The sequence below is a fragment of the Monosiga brevicollis genome, genomic scaffold, assembly GCF_000002865.3.
Source record: "Monosiga brevicollis MX1 MONBRscaffold_11 genomic scaffold, whole genome shotgun sequence".
Classification (NCBI taxonomy): Eukaryota; class Choanoflagellata; order Craspedida; family Salpingoecidae; genus Monosiga; species Monosiga brevicollis.
In genome coordinates this window covers 494,395-509,486 of record NW_001865048.1, presented here as the reverse complement: position 1 = coordinate 509,486, position 15,092 = coordinate 494,395, and the positions used below count along the sequence as shown (strand labels likewise).

The following is a 15,092-nucleotide window of genomic DNA, read 5'->3' as shown; positions in this document are numbered from 1 at the left end:
CCATGTGACATACAATTGGCATGGGACACCTTGATGCCCGGAGAAAAGCAAGCATAACGTTCGCCTTTCCTGGCTCAGGCTTGTTCTTGTTTTGGCCTTTTTGGCCGAAGTGGCGTCGCTACTTGTGGCATAAAACTCATAGACGGTCTGCGAGGTGTACTTGCGACCGGCTTCGCGCAGCACCGTGGGGAACTCTGGGCGATGCACACTGTCCGGAAAGTGCTGTGTCTCCAAACAAAACGCTTGATACGGGTTGTAGGGCTGTAAAAGGTGACCAGACGGACAAGTCAATCCCAATTAGGAACCGAAACCCTGGGCCAAGGATTATTCAAAAAAAAGAAACTCGGGGCAAGAAGCAGCAAAGAGAACAAGGCCGCCCCACCTGTTCCTCTCTCCCGACGACGCCGTCCAGCCAACCGGCAGTGTAAAGCTGGCATCCAGGCTCTACGGAACGAGCAACGTGGTACATGAGAGCACCACACAAAACAAAGGCGACCAACCCTGGCCCTCCTGCCTGGTCCACGAGCTCACCAGTCGTGAAGCACCGCAAGCCACGTCCCGATTTGGGATCAACCACGCTATACCGCGTCCACATTCCATGTGAGGGTTGTCACGCAGGCGTAGGCGGAACGCCCACACAAAGCAAAAGACTGGCATGGACGTGAACGGGGACATGGCTGCTGATACGTACTCGGCTGCCAGGCACAAACCGCTGTCATCCTCACGCTGCACAACAAAGTTGACATCGTAGCCCCGCTCAATCTAGACAAAGCCAACAACGAGCATCATATCAGCCAAAAGCAACAACACGCTGAGCTGTCACAAGCATGTGTAGAGCTAGTGGGATTGTAAACCTCACCTCGACCAGGTCCTGGCCGATAGTCTTGCCTGCGCGGAAGTCAAACGGGGTGCCCTGCATGCGATCTGTGAGGTCGTGCCGGCTCCGTCCGCAAATGATTTTGCGCATAACACGTTACACAGGATCCTGGTGCATAAGCACAAGTACCAACCTCAACCGGCAACAGCTTGCCAGTGGGGATGAGCTCAATGGCCTCGGTCACGTGTGTGGAGGGCATTGTCAGCTTGTGGTCGCGCACGCTGCCGGATGCCTGTGCCATGCCGGCCAGGGCCATTGAGCATAGAGAGGAATAGACCAGCCCCGGTAGACCAAGCACTTACAGCCCCCGCAAGGTTGAAGTAGGCGTGATTGGTAATGTTGACTGGGCAACGCTTGTCGACCTCAAACTCGTAGCTCAGGGTCAACTTGTTGTCCTCAGACACAGTGTAAGTCACCTGCACTTTGCACTCACCAGGATAGTTTTCCTGGCCGTCTACATGCAAAGCCAAGCATGCGCACACACGCAAGGCAGTTGTTCAACTCTTGCATGGTCTGTGTCCACCCGTGCCATCCCATCTAGGCTTGGGCCTTTCATCTTCACGCAAGCCGACGTGTCGGGACCAGACAATGGCACACACCTGGAGAGATCAAGCTGAAGCGTACGCCATTCTCCACGATCTCACTCTGCCACACTTGCTGGGTACAGACGGAGCATGCAAGGTCAGCACTAGCTCGCTGGGCCCATGCGCCGCACCTGCACGCTTAAAGCACAGAGCGCACGGGCGAAGAGTGTGCGCGAGCCTACCTTATCAAAGCCACGCAGACCACCATGGAGGTGGTTGGGCCCGTTGTTGATAGCCAAGGTATACGTCTTGCCATCCACTTCCATCTCTCCCTTTGCAATGCGGTTGGCCACGCGGCCGATCTGTATAGGCCCCCCAGCCATTCCAAGTATCAGACAATGAGACCAGTGAGAGAGTTGGAAGTCAGGCCTGCTCGCAAAGGTTGGTCGCTTACCACGGCCCCAAAATAAGGGACATTCTTCGTCTCCCAGTCAGCCAGAGTGGCAAAACCAAGAACTACATCGGCCTTGGCCCCGGATTCATCGGGCGCTAGCAGAGAAACGATCGTCTGCGTCGATTGAACAAAGTGAGCCAGGATTTAAACACGGTCAGGTCAAAAAAAAAAAGGCGGAATCACGTACGGCGCCATAGTCCATGATCTTGACCACAAGGCCTTGTGCTCCCGTCAGAGTATAGATGTGGACGGTTTCACCCGTCTCTGACAGCTTGCCATACTCGGCTTTTTCCACCTGCGCCATATCGTCGAGTCGAGAGCCGCGGGCTCATCTGCAGCAACAACCACACAACAACCACTGAACACAAAACTGATGAGGTAATCCGCCAACGACAATAACGACAATAACTTCTCCAATCGATACCAAAAATATCGTTATCATTCTAATGCCATCTACAAAAAGTACCCATGTAACGACAAGAACCGGCAGCTAATATTATTGTGTTTGATAATCTTATTCATATGGGCTTGCAAGGATGAATCGCAGTCAATGCCGTGCTTGGGCAGTGCTGTGAGGGACATGGCTGGCGGCTTGGAGTAGACATGGCATTACACAAGTGTGCTTGCTGGCAACATGATGACAAGCGAGCTGCTTCCACTCAAATAGCCGAGCAAACAAGCGTGACTCAAAGGATCAATTTTGCTCATCGTCATCAGAGCCGATTAGCTCGAGTTGTCGCTCACTTTTGACCCCATGCTTTATGGGCATCACCGATCCAGGTGCCTGTAGCCTTGTTTACCATGGTGCAGCGCTTTTCGGGGATGACCACCGTTCCTGAAAAAAAACCGCAAATGAGCCAAGCTGGCATTTTATTTGCGCCCCTTTCTGATATGACATGCACCAAGTTATATATGGGCGCGTCCATGGAAGACATACCCTGAGGAACGTGGCGCTGGCCTTGACTATCAAGCTGGTAGACAGCTTCCGTCAGCACGTCCGGGCCGGTGCTGAAGATGATGGAGTATGGATTGTTCATGGCTAAGCAGTACAGGTGTGTGAGCTCGACAAGTGTGGCAGACGCACGGCTAATCCTCTCTGTCACGTTTGCCTCCATTCAAAACAAAAGGTTATACGCACAAGGTTGGCCAGGCACGTGGTAGTCGGAAGGCTTGAGAGCGGTCACGCGCTCCTAATCAGCGCGCCCCGGACCGGGCATTGGCGTGAGTACGCCCAAAGCAGATTCTCAAAAGCAAGCGACGTGCAAGTCAGGTGCCGGTGAGATCCAGAAAAAAGCGCTTTACCGCAGCAATCTCGAGGGCACGCTTAATCACTGGAGAGCCTGGCTTGGACCACATGACATAGTTGGCAATGCGCATATGGTACTCGGGCACACCCTGTGCACCACGCAAAGCACGAAGCATAAGAGGAGAAGCGTGTGCAAAAGGACCGGTGTGCAAACAAATAGACACACAATCAGACAGACCTTTCGGATGCGCCAGCGCGCCGTGTGAGCCATGTCTTCTGGGGTCTTTTCATCCTCGAGGCATACAACTACACCGCCAAGTGCAAATACGGTTTCAAGGCTCTCCAGAACTGGGGGCATGCTGTGTGTAACAGTGGAGGTGTGCCATGAACCATACCCGTGTCATGGGCAATGTGTCGAAAGCCCGCGGCATCGAACATGCCGTCGATGGACTCAGAGGGGACGCAATCCAAATCGGCATACAAGCCCCCATACTTGTACAGCACCATCAGCCGACCAATATCCGCTATCACAGCCGCACAAAACGCATCAGTCACCTCCCCCACATGCCAATCCAAGGTGGTCCGCATGTGATCGAGAGCCAAAGGTAAACGCACCCCGCTGGATGGGCTTGCACTTGCGCCACAAATGCTTATATTCGGGAAATTCGGTGGCCCACAATTGTTTTATCTCTATGATGGTTTGCAAGCCCGCGGGCCCACACGGGGTGGTAGACAACATCAGCTTGGCGCGGCAACGCAAAAGGTGCCAGCGATGCGGCAAGGCCTAGAGCAAGAGCCTGCCAGAATTGAGGGATCAAGTCGCATCAAATTGTGTTCTGTGTCGCACAAGCGGCAAACCTTGTTCATTCCAGAGATGAACCGACCAGGCCGGGTTCAGCTTCTCCCAGGCGGCCATGGTTTCTGTCAGTAACCGGCGAAAGTAAGATCAGGAATGTGTGTGCATCACGACCACTTCGCGCTGGCATGGTTGGCGAGCAGACATCACAGCAATTCTGACACCCTATCCGCCCCGACGCGCTCGACCTTACACTCACGCTTGAAGAGATCCGGCATGGCTTCGTCAGCATCCCATAGCCCAAAAACAAAATGCATGGTGGTGGCATCCAAAGCCAAAGGCGCGGCAGTGCTGGGTGCGGGCGCCGCAGCTGTGGCAGCTGCAGGCTGAGCGGGGGCGACGGGGATTGCTGAGTTTTTAGTTGTGGGTCCGGGCTCTCGTGCGAGCTGTCCGAGCTTGGCATCCAACAGTTGTGACACCGCGTCAATGGAAGGCGATGTTGCTCGAAGGGCCTCAATGGCGCGGGCCAGCTCGTCAACTTGTCCGGACAGGCGCTTGAGCTGAGCTTGTGCCGCTTCGTTACTAGATGCACCACCAAAAAGGGTGCTGCCAATTCTGTGGCCAGTCGAACCAGATCCCATTAAGTGTTGAGATTGCGAGTCGATATCAAACCGCTTTTAACCTGTCCATCGGGGGCGCCGCGCAGAAATGAAGGAAAGACGTGCTTACCCCGAAGCACTGGGCGGCCCTGTCAGGACCTGAGTTTGCAGGAACACCATCACAAAGGTGTTGAGCACCAGAAGCACGGTCAGCTCCCACAACTCCATCCTGCCGGCTGCGTGTTGACCTCAAGCCCTCGTCGTCTCTGACACACGAACAAACTCCCTGCGCGCGAGAGATCACGCGAGAGAAGGCGCACGCGCGCAAAACGACCCAACCCCACAGCAACGAAGGGACCAAGTCGACGGATGACAACACGACAACACGACAACAATATGGCAGGGGCCGACGGGACCGATAGAGAACAGAGACGCCGTGTTGAAAAAAAAATTGGAAAAAAAAAGAGCCGTTACAGAAAGTAAAATACATCCTAGAAGCTTTCGGCACTCTTTTCCTCTCTCGGGCTCGCACACACACACACACACACACACACACACACACACACACACACACACACACACACACACACACACACACACCACGAGAGGTGAGACCGTGGGGCTGGCAGGTAGATCAATGGGGGGGAGGGGGAGGGGGGGCTGAAGCGTAAACGACAGGGGAAGAGAGGAGAGCCATGTGGGTGGGGTATGAGATGAAGCGGGCAAGAGGTTTTGTCGGGGAAGGGTTCTGGAGAAAATGATGGGCTCACATGTGAATAGCGCGTTTGGCTGGTCGAGCGCCGTTTCCAGAAGTCAGGAGCGGGCGCATCCCAGCATGTATCCGTGTCAAAACTGCAATGGAGAAGGTCGAGTGAATGCCAGCTTCTTTAGCGCCGGCACAGTCTGTGGCGCCTGTAATGGCGATCGTACGTCTTTCGCGTAGGCGTTGACATGATACTGTCTCGCTGAGGTGCGATTCGGCTGCTCACCATGAGGACCCGCGCTTGCACAGGTCAGACGAGTCGACCGCAACATCGATGCCGGCGCTGTGATGGCCATGGCATTGTGGAACGCAACTTTGGCCTCGCAGCCGACACTTGCCCTGCCTGCGACGGCACCCGCTGGGTCACAGAACGGTACGGTTACACACAGCACGGCCATCGCTACCGCACCCACGACTGCCCGCTCAGCGCTCAACCCCCCATGTGCATGCACTGCGCTTACCAACTCCTTGCAGCCAGCGTGAATGCCGACTCTGCAAGGGTTCAGGCCAGACACCCTCACTTCTTGGGCTTGGCAGTACCTCGTGTGTGGCCTGCCATGGCGCTGCCTACACGCGCCATCGTCAGCACCCTTGCAAGCACTGCCAAGGCAAAGGCGCTGTTGCTGGCTGGATCTTTAGCAGGTACCAACACGCCCTGCCCAGCGCCACATGTGCAGGACACCCCTCACCTTCCTTGTCGTCCATGCAGCTCGTGCCCAGCCTGCCACGGAACCCAGCTCGTGACCCTGCCCCAATATCAATGCAAGGCTTGCCGCACAACGGGACGTCACAATGGCCAGGTACGTGACTTTTCCGCTGATGTTTGCAACCGCTAAGATCGCCCCTGGTTGCTTCCACACTTTGTGTTGCAACGATCTCCCCCCTTCTCCCTCCTCTTGCCCAACTACGTACTCCCACGTTCTTGTTGAGTCGGCTGAATCCAGCTGGAGCTGACACGACTGACTTTGCTGCCCCCGCATGCTAGACTTGCAACCTGTGCCAAGGGCAATGCTGGCTACCCTACGATCCCCAAACTTGCCAGGTATCAACGCGCCTGTAATTCCAGTTGTCTCTTCAACAGACTCATGGACACGGTCCGTGATTTTCACAGACCCAAACCTTTTTACACGCCTCTTTCTGAGCTCACTTTCCTGTCGCCCGCGGCAGAGTTGTCATGGCCGCGGTCACCACCAGGGCTGGATTTCCAGAGACACGTGTACTACATGTACTGGCACGGGATACTTGGCCGCCAAGCAAATTGTGCGTATTGAAACGCTCTGCTCTTGTGTAAAAACACAAGTTTTTCAGACTCCATGACCCTTCTCTCTCTCTCTCTCTCTCTTTTGTTTTCCTTCTATTTTTTTGGGTACATGGCACGAGAGAGAGCCAAGATGCGTTCAAGGCCATCAGTCTGATGCAACGGATAACATCCATAGCTCGGTGATCAAGCGCTTACACATGTGCGCTGTCTGTGCTAACCCAGGTCATTCACTCGTCATCTGAGGGGGATCACAGCGATGAAGAAGAGTTCGGTATGCAATGGACCTGCGCTTGCCATTTGCCTAGCCTCAACATTCATCCTATGGCCTGGTGATCTACCCCTGTCATCCCTCACCGAGTGCACCCATGCCACCCATCTACAGATGACAGCCTATCCACTGTATCTGCATCCTCTTCACGTCTGCTGTCACCCAGCATATCACAATCATCTTTTCCCAGCCCGCGCTTTACATCACGCTACTGCTGCTCCTCGCGGATGCTTTTATGCACCATTATACTCCTTGTTACATCAATCATCGTGTGGTCCCAACTGTGGAACAGGGTCGATTCATTGCAGTGACCGCACGCCATTTTAGTACCCCTCTGCTTATTTATTTCGTGCTTCGAGTGCCTGCGCATGGCAGTGACTGCATGAAACCCTTTCTCGAATCACTTGGGTCTGAGCCAGAATCGATATTTAGGAAAGGCTCGACGGGATGTGTGTAAATTGACGGGACAACGCCCCACCTTTTCTGAAGCAGCAATTCCGTGCGCAGCACGCCTTCAGTGGCATCTAGCGACCCTGTCGCGTGTTCTTCCGGTTGGTCATGACGTGCACGATGCAAGTATCGGGTGTGAGCACCGCCGTTTTTCGCAATGGCCGTGTGGCAAATCCGTGAAAGGCCGAGGCGCCAGCATCACGCTGGCCCATATCTAAGCACTCGGCCCGTACAAACTCGCCTTGGATGGCGTTGAGTGGCGGGCGTCTCAGACAGTCGTACAGACCCTCCACAGTCGTCCCAGGATGCAAAAGTAGGCATTCACCCAGGCATGTCCGTGCGCCATGCTCCTCGTCCGAAAGCACACTGGTCAGCGCCTGCAAAGACAGAACTGGATAGACCACGAGCGGCGGCTTCAAAGCCACCGCCGCGTTCACCACGGCCAGCACGCCAGTCGACAAGGGGTTTGATGCGCCCATTGGCGCGCCTGTGTCCTTGACAGCCTTCTGAACCGCCTCCATGCAAGCGCGTATGTCTTCGAGTCGTCCCTGGAGAGTATCTTTGGGCGCCATAGAGGAAATTGAAAAGCTGTCAGCACCCGTTGCATAGGAAACAAAGCCTTGACGCCGCAGCTGACAGAGGTCCCACTCGGCGCGCGCCACCATTGGCAGCTTGCGATCCGAAGGAAATTGTGCCTCCAGGCGAGCGACGTGCTCAGTGGACACGTCCACCTGGAATAAAACATTTCGCATTCAGACTTCGCAGGCCCGCAATCTCCAGGTGGTCATGCTAGCATCAAAGCTGGGACCGGTTAAAATGCGCTCTCACCTTGTTCATGGCCAGCAAGATTGGGAAGCGCACGCGTAAAAAGTGGGCAATCAACCCATGCAAATCTCGTGGCCCCCACGCTGCCAAAGCAGCCCCTAGCTCCTGGTGCACACACAACAATTTCAAGGCACTGAGGCCCATGTTCGCCTACGCGCACAACATCGGGCACATTGGTTGTCAGCAAGTAAAGATGATCACACACCTCATCCACCACATGGCCCGCGCGGCGCAGGGCTTCATCCACGTGGGCACGCTTGCAGTGGTAGCCCGTGAACAAATTGTAGAGGCGTTCCGTTTTTCTATCACCACATGAGGACTCCGTTGTAAGGCAATCGTAGTTGACACAATTTGACAGCACGGGCTCCACACGCTCGCTTCGTGGAATCCCCGAGCGTGAATCAAAACGAACCGAAGGACTGTGTGCCACTTGGCTCGCACATTATTGTAGATCCAACGGTGGAGTTCTTCACGCACCCACGTAACATCATCGCAAGGGTCCCTGTGACAAGGTACCGAGGTTGAGACGATCGTGCACCCTTGTCGAAGGCGGTGCTCTGGATTACGAGCCTCACACCCCGGCCGCAGCAAAAGAGCATGGATCAACTCACCCCGCTTCGGCATCACCAGTCACGCCATCACGATCCGAAGTACCGGAAGCATCAATGACATGAATCAAGACGTCGGCATCACACAGGTCATTCAAAAAGGCATTGCCCTTGCCGCGACCCTAGACCCATCAGCACCAAGCGTGAGGATGGCGCTACCTGACAAGATACGAGGATGATTACGACCCGTTGTGGTGCATGGACACCTGATAAGCCCCCGGAACGAGACCGGCCACGTCCTTGATGATGATGGGTATCTATTCAGTCATTCACCAGACGACAACGGCAATAGCCATCGGGACAGACACGAGTAAGCTCGCCCGGTACTTGCGCCCGGTACTTGCGCCTGTTGCTCGGGTCCGTTTGACCACAGGTGAGCCCGATATCTGGAAAGGAAAAGGAAGCTGAGGTTGAGCGTACCTTGCGTTGCTTGTGCCCTGCACCCCAGCCATGGGCGGGCTCACTTTCGCACGATAAAACCGCGGAAGGACAGCTGGCGCTATGGTGTGAGAGAATTTATTGGTTCACGTGAGCAGCGAAGAGTGCCAGCCTGCCACTTGAAAAAGAAATTTGAACCAGGCGATAGAAATGAAAACAGTTGGCCGCTTGCTCATGTCCCATTGACCTACCAATAATAACCTTGCCCAATGTTGGGGTCAATGGTCGTGAAAGGGAATGCGGCCACGCGGGCCGTAGCATCTGCCGTCTGCATGGGCATTGCAAGGCACAATGAGCCATCAATGCCCTCACAAGAATGCTTGAGCGGAAGCATTTCTTGGCATATTTCAAGTGTCTGGCCCACCTTGGGATCGGTGATGGCGTTGAACAGGGTACTTTTGCCAGCTGAGGGCTTGCCAACCAAGCCTACGGAATTCGCTGTGAGCCCCGAGGCCAGGAAACAGCCAAGTTGTACCGGAAACAGCGACTCATGCAGCAAGGCCTTACCGATTGTGTAGCGCCAAGCACCACCACCGTACGAGATTGGATGTGCAGCCGCGTTATCGACTGCCGCGGCAGCCGCAGTGGCTTGGTGAATCAGCTCGTCCACCTCCTCTGGGGGCAGGTCGTCCACATCGCCACGCAGTTGTTGCCCGGGCAATATCTCAGCTGATGGACCGGTCTCGGTTTGGGAATGATGCGTGTCTGCTTGGAGCAATTTGCCCGTCGTAAGATCCTCTGCAGCCTCTTGCAGTGCTTGGCTAGCCGCATCCACCAGTTGCATGCCCATTTCCGCTCCCAGGCTATGTATAGCGCGAAACCAAAGTGAACAACCTTTGATGCACCCATGACCTTGCATGGCTACGCACTTTTCACTAATGCTTGCTTCAAGAGCAGCGGCCAACTGGCCCTCTACCACAGGCATAAGATTTTGTGGCACCTGTAGGGCACTGCAAACGCCCACGACCCGAGCCTAGGAGCGCAGGAACGACCCAAGAGTAGCGTCAAGACCAGGCCGAGCCTGGACACATTGGGAACAAGATCATGATCAAGTTGGCAGGAGCAACACAACATCAGACATACCACCGGCGCGGTTTCCGGGTAAGCCTGAGTCAGTGTGACGTAGAGCCGAGCAGGATGGGCTTGGTAGTGGTCGGTCTCGACTACAAGGATTCAGTTATCAGAACATCCGGGTATATGAGACGTTGGTGTACTTTCTACAATAGAGCAAACGCATCAAGATTGAAACGCACGGGCGGTGCGAAGGATGATGGAATAAGAAGGCGGCCGCTGAGATTCGAGTTCAAAGTCGGTGTCAAAAATGGCGCCGAGCCCCTCGAGCTCTTCGCGCTGCTCCTCTGTCGCCTCAAACTGGTTCGGGGCCGGTGGCGTGTGCTGACTAGGCGCAGGTTTTGCCAGCGCCGCAATGGCATTTACGATGGGATCCCACACGTTACGAGCTGCTGGCACAACATGTCCTGTGGGTGGGATAGAGCAGTGTGAGGGCCCAATGACCAAGCAGGGAGCCAAATCAATCCAGAAGGTCAGAGCTGCATCAGCAAACACGTCATTAGGGTGCACAAGAAGTCAGGGTCTACGCCTCACCAGCGCCATGTTCAATGCACACGGGATCATGGAAGCGAGTGGCAAAGCGTCGGCTGGATTCGGGTTTCACCAAATCGTCACGTGTACCCATCAGATGAAAGCTACGGGTGTACATGCGAGCCTGGGGATGTGGTGCTGCAAACGTGGGTTGCGATGCAAGCCAATCGGCAGGAAACCCTTCATCGGGAGCCCCCACAAAGACAGCGATCCGTGGGTGCGCCAACAGTGGGGCCAGTGCCACTTGCAAAGCCGGCTCCACGCTGGGTGATTGGAGATCACGGTCGAGCTCCTCCAGCAACCAGATGAGCATGGTGGCCACGTAGCAGCCCTGACTGAAGGCAAGCAGCAGGATAGGCTCATCGGCACTTGCAAGCGAGGCGTTGATTCGCTGTGCAACAGCCAGTACACAGTTGGTCCAGTCTGTGGGTCTCCCGTGTTGGGCAGCTACATGAGGCACCTGCCGCGTTCATCGGGCTGTTGTAGCTGACTAGGAGAACACATGGTGTCATAGGGCACCACTTACCCTGGACTTGCTGACCAGAGTTGTCATCAAACCAGGAGCGAGTTGGAACGTCGTTGCCTGCTTCCAAGGGCAGTAATACCTGGCCCTCTGGATAGGCGGGTCTGCACCAGGTTTCCCCGCACCAGAATCAACGCGAGACAGTCGTGAGCACACCCAAACGACGAATCAGTATGCTTGAGAGCGCACCCCGATGAGCACCTACACTATTGCCAGCCCACTCGTTCGCAGATGACGCAAGGCGTCACTCGTTCTATTTTCAAACACCTGGCCATCCTGCCGACGACCATGCAGGCCCACAACAACCAACCGCCCCGCCATTCCAACCAGCGCGCGAGAGCACATGCACTGCACTCAAAAAAAAAAAAAAAATGTCCGCAACTGATTCTCTCTCTCTCTCTCTCTCTCTCTTTTTCTTTTTTTTTTTTTTTTTCTTGGTTATGCAATGAACAACAGATAAACAGCGGCGCTTTTCGACCAAAGCGCTCCTTCTGCAATCATGAATGAGAGCTTCACATACACTGCGTAGCAAAAGAAGCACACAGCAGTAGCATGGTGGTAGACAAGAAAAGGTATATCCAACAGTTGTGCAGATACGCCCTCGTAGGCGCACAAGCATATCAAAGATGGTGGCAAGAGGAAGGCACTCGGCGTGCAAACCAAAAACATGCGAGGCAAAGTGTGCAACTCGTGCACTCGGAAATAAAAAAAAGAAACCGAGATGCCGTTGCCACAACGGAGCATTTACACTTCGTGTTCAGTCTCCTCGACTGCACCCTGGTCGTGTTGAGCCCGCCATCCTGAGGTAACGACAATATCAAAAAGCCAACGTCAGGGCCAAGCAAAAACGCCTGTGATTCGTTCAAGCAACTCTCTCTCAGCATAGCTCAGCGCAACACCACACACACACACACACACACACACACACACACACACACACACACACACACACACACACACACACACACACACACCTTCGGCTCGCTGACTCTGTGGCTCTGACCAAGCTTGTGCATCGTTATTGGTGGACGGTGCGTTTGGTGCTGAGCTGTCCAGCTCTGTCGTCAGGGTATCTGACGGTTGGGAGAGACTCGACCCATGCAAGGCTTGCGGTGCATCCATCGCAGGTGAGGCGGCGGCGGCGGCAAGCGATTCTGTGACCCCAGCGCACAGGGAGCTGCCTGTTTCTCGGTCGTCTTGCAAGCTCCGTGCCGCTGTTGAGAGCTTGAGTAGAGCCTGCCGCTCTCGTTCAGATTCCATGTCACTACGAGGGAATTGGTTGTGAGACCATGCCCATGCTGGGAAAATATATACAACATCAACTGAAAGAATAAGCCACACAGACTTTGCAGAGCTTTCCAGATCAAAGGCACAGCGGCAACTAAGCCGTTGCAGCATCTCACGTGCACGTGGCATTTCCTGCACCGCACTACAATCCGCGACATGCCGTGAGGTGAAGCTGCAAGCACGTACGCGTTGGACAGCGACCAGTTTCATCCAAGTCAAGCAGAACAGGCTCAACGCACTCAAAGTTGCCCATCTCCAGCATCGGCTTGAAGGTTTTATCTTGCACTGACTCTTGAAAACCTGCGGCGGCCAAGACACACGACATAACATGAGTGCTGGAACCAGACTGACGCGTCCGAACAGCAGCCACCGTACTTTTAACGACCATATCGGCGAAGCGACAGTATGGTGCTGTATCCTCAGGGAGCTGGAAGGCCCAGGTGGTGTGAACTTCCTCGCAAAGCACGTGGTCGTATCCAATGACCTCCATGTACAGTCGGCCTACGCCCCACAACAATAGCGGTCAAGGCCATTGTTCAAGCTGCGCCGCTACCTGGGTGACAAGTTTCCGTTGGGAACAATCTCCGAACTCGAATCGACAGACACCTGCCTTGAATTTTCTGATCTTTAAAGTAGGGCTCAAACAAGGGCGATGACTCATCGATGTAGTGTGTCCAAGTGACTACGGCATACAGGTGAGGTGGGGCGAATGAGGGAGGGCATCATAACTGCTCGTTTTTGCCAGATGAACCGCAAGAGACACAAGGAGTTGCGTCGAATGGAGGATGGCTGCACCGTCTTGCCATACCAGGCAGCTTGATGAACAATGGGCCCGCAAAGTTGAGTGTCTCGATCCGCCAATGCTGCTCGCCTTCCAATGTTTTGACGGGGTAGGACCAAGAAGCTCGAATCTACCACACAATTACAATCGTGAGTGCACTCTACGGGAATGGCACTGATAATTGGGTTCGAAGGATTACGAGCCCACAAACCCAGCGCCGAGCTGTGGCATTGAAGAAGGGATGGGTTCGCAATGCCGGGGTGGGCACAGCTTACTTGCAGATCGGATATGAGGTTGCCTCGAAGATTCATCATGCGGGTTTGCAGACAGGGAATGCCATTGCGCGAGTTGAAACAGAGCTTTTTACTAAAGGCAATAGCTGAGCGCGGCTTCATAAACTTGCGCACGGCCATGGACAAAACAAAAGCCTGCAGGAGCAATTCCAAGCATGAGCATGCTTTGACGAGTCGCATTGTGCTGGCGCTGCTCTTCCAGCGCTGGGCACATACCTGAAGGAAGAGCGTGCAGCAAGAAGAAATAAAGGCGAGAAACCAGCAGCCGGAATCCAGCTCAATAAAGTCCTTGTCCGTCATCTCGATGAAGGATGGTCCCGTCATGAGCTGCTGTGCCACGATAAGGTAGACGACGTCAAAATCGAGTTGATCCACGCAATGCCCAGCCTCAAAGAGGCCAGCAAGGACCAACGCCAGCAAGAAGATGGTAATAAAGTATGAGAGCAAGAGCCAGCGCCAGGAGAGCTCGAGGGAGATGAAGATGAGATTGAACTGGGATGAGAACTGCTTGTTGAGCATAGTTATCCGGCCCTTGACCACCTGGGTGATCAACAAACGCTCGAATGAAGCGGCGTCGTGCTAAATCTTCGGCAGTCTTGCCCAACGCGAGCTTTGTGGTGCCAGACGCACGGGCGGCCATACCTGGTACCATTGGCTGCCGGAGGTGTGCTTGGGGAGCTTGCGGATCTTGCTGTTGCGTCGCATTCGCTCCATTCTGGGCACAGCAGACCAATCATCAAATGGGCGCCCAATGAACAGAAAGGGTGGAGCAAAGAGACCAAGTTGAGGTGGAACTGTAACGACCCCTGTGGCCACATGCCGTGTGCGAGCTACAGTAATTCAACGAACCGTCGCTTAACACGTAGCTTACAGGCAAGAATGCTCTCCTTGCGATGTAAGGTCTGGGGATCGGATATCCTACGTGTCCGTGAAGCATTCGACAGAGCAAACCAGAAGCCAAGAAACAGCGACAAGAGAGCGCGCAAGGTGGAAGAAGGGCCAATGAGGATAGGCTCGAGCCTCAGGCCAGGCTGGTCTACAAGCACAGAGTGTGAGATGAACAAGCGCTTGGAATACCACTTACGCATCAGCGGTGTTAATGTCCAGATCGCTCGACATCGAGTCGCTCAGTCCAATGTGCTCGCTCGATGACGCCGAGCCATTCTCGGGCCCATCCTTCGTGCGTCTGCCCTTGGCCTCGGCCTCGGATTGGGCTCGAGAGGGCAACGGCGCCTCCTCACTCGTCATCGTCGACGTTCAGTATGGTGTGGCTGCACGATCCCAATGAAATGAGCCGATGTACCAAACACGGCTTGCAGCACGATCACAGTAACCGGCCACCAACCCTCATGCCCACCACCTTGACCCTCTCACGAATGACACCGACCGCGCACAACGTCAAATGGGGATTTGCATGCTCATGTCACGCCCTTTTTCTTGATCTCTCTCTTTTGATCTCTTTCTTCTTGACTCTCTACTCTCTCTCTCTCTCTCGGG

At 54.7% G+C, this 15,092-nt stretch overlaps 4 protein-coding genes across 4 annotated transcripts in view; 1 reads left to right on the top strand and 3 right to left on the bottom strand.

Moving 5' to 3' along the window:
* MONBRDRAFT_8499 (uncharacterized protein) overlaps nucleotides 1–2,159 on the bottom strand; it is a gene marked incomplete at both ends in the record, with an annotated part of 3,228 nt that extends 1,069 nt beyond the window's left edge. Inside the window, 8 exons of the mRNA XM_001746017.1 lie at nucleotides 14–261; nucleotides 532–762; nucleotides 1,011–1,109; nucleotides 1,180–1,331; nucleotides 1,477–1,534; nucleotides 1,644–1,763; nucleotides 1,856–1,969; nucleotides 2,043–2,159. Coding sequence (XP_001746069.1) covers nucleotides 14–261; nucleotides 532–762; nucleotides 1,011–1,109; nucleotides 1,180–1,331; nucleotides 1,477–1,534; nucleotides 1,644–1,763; nucleotides 1,856–1,969; nucleotides 2,043–2,159 — 1,139 coding nt within the window. The remainder of the gene's footprint in view (nucleotides 1–13; nucleotides 262–531; nucleotides 763–1,010; nucleotides 1,110–1,179; nucleotides 1,332–1,476; nucleotides 1,535–1,643; nucleotides 1,764–1,855; nucleotides 1,970–2,042) is intronic.
* Nucleotides 2,160–4,156: 1,997 nt separating this feature from the next.
* MONBRDRAFT_37199 (uncharacterized protein) lies at nucleotides 4,157–4,724 on the bottom strand (the record flags this gene model as incomplete). The annotated part of the gene is made up of 2 exons (XM_001746016.1): nucleotides 4,157–4,512; nucleotides 4,627–4,724. Coding segments are annotated over 2 exons (453 nt in total), but the record flags the coding sequence as incomplete, so codon positions are not given.
* A 762-nt stretch (nucleotides 4,725–5,486) lies between these two features.
* On the top strand, nucleotides 5,487–6,003 carry MONBRDRAFT_8497 (uncharacterized protein; the record flags this gene model as incomplete). Its single annotated transcript, XM_001746162.1, has 2 exons — nucleotides 5,487–5,901; nucleotides 5,969–6,003. The coding sequence occupies 2 exons, from the start codon at nucleotides 5,487–5,489 to the stop codon at nucleotides 6,001–6,003; spliced, it is 450 nt and encodes a 149-aa protein (XP_001746214.1).
* A 1,309-nt stretch (nucleotides 6,004–7,312) lies between these two features.
* On the bottom strand, nucleotides 7,313–14,867 carry MONBRDRAFT_32543 (uncharacterized protein; the record flags this gene model as incomplete). The annotated part of the gene is made up of 25 exons (XM_001746015.1): nucleotides 14,680–14,867; nucleotides 14,445–14,513; nucleotides 14,238–14,310; nucleotides 13,812–14,135; nucleotides 13,578–13,730; nucleotides 13,330–13,432; nucleotides 12,897–13,022; nucleotides 12,708–12,821; nucleotides 12,580–12,663; nucleotides 12,134–12,532; nucleotides 11,238–11,338; nucleotides 10,715–11,102; nucleotides 10,363–10,587; nucleotides 10,193–10,272; nucleotides 9,979–10,082; nucleotides 9,617–9,912; nucleotides 9,474–9,535; nucleotides 9,301–9,377; nucleotides 9,092–9,170; nucleotides 8,878–8,928; nucleotides 8,675–8,793; nucleotides 8,476–8,565; nucleotides 8,269–8,440; nucleotides 8,067–8,213; nucleotides 7,313–7,969 (listed from the first exon to the last, which is right to left on the bottom strand). The coding sequence occupies exons 1-25, from the start codon at nucleotides 14,841–14,843 to the stop codon at nucleotides 7,313–7,315; spliced, it is 4,257 nt and encodes a 1,418-aa protein (XP_001746067.1). The 5' UTR covers nucleotides 14,844–14,867.
* Nucleotides 14,868–15,092: the final 225 nt, after the last annotated feature.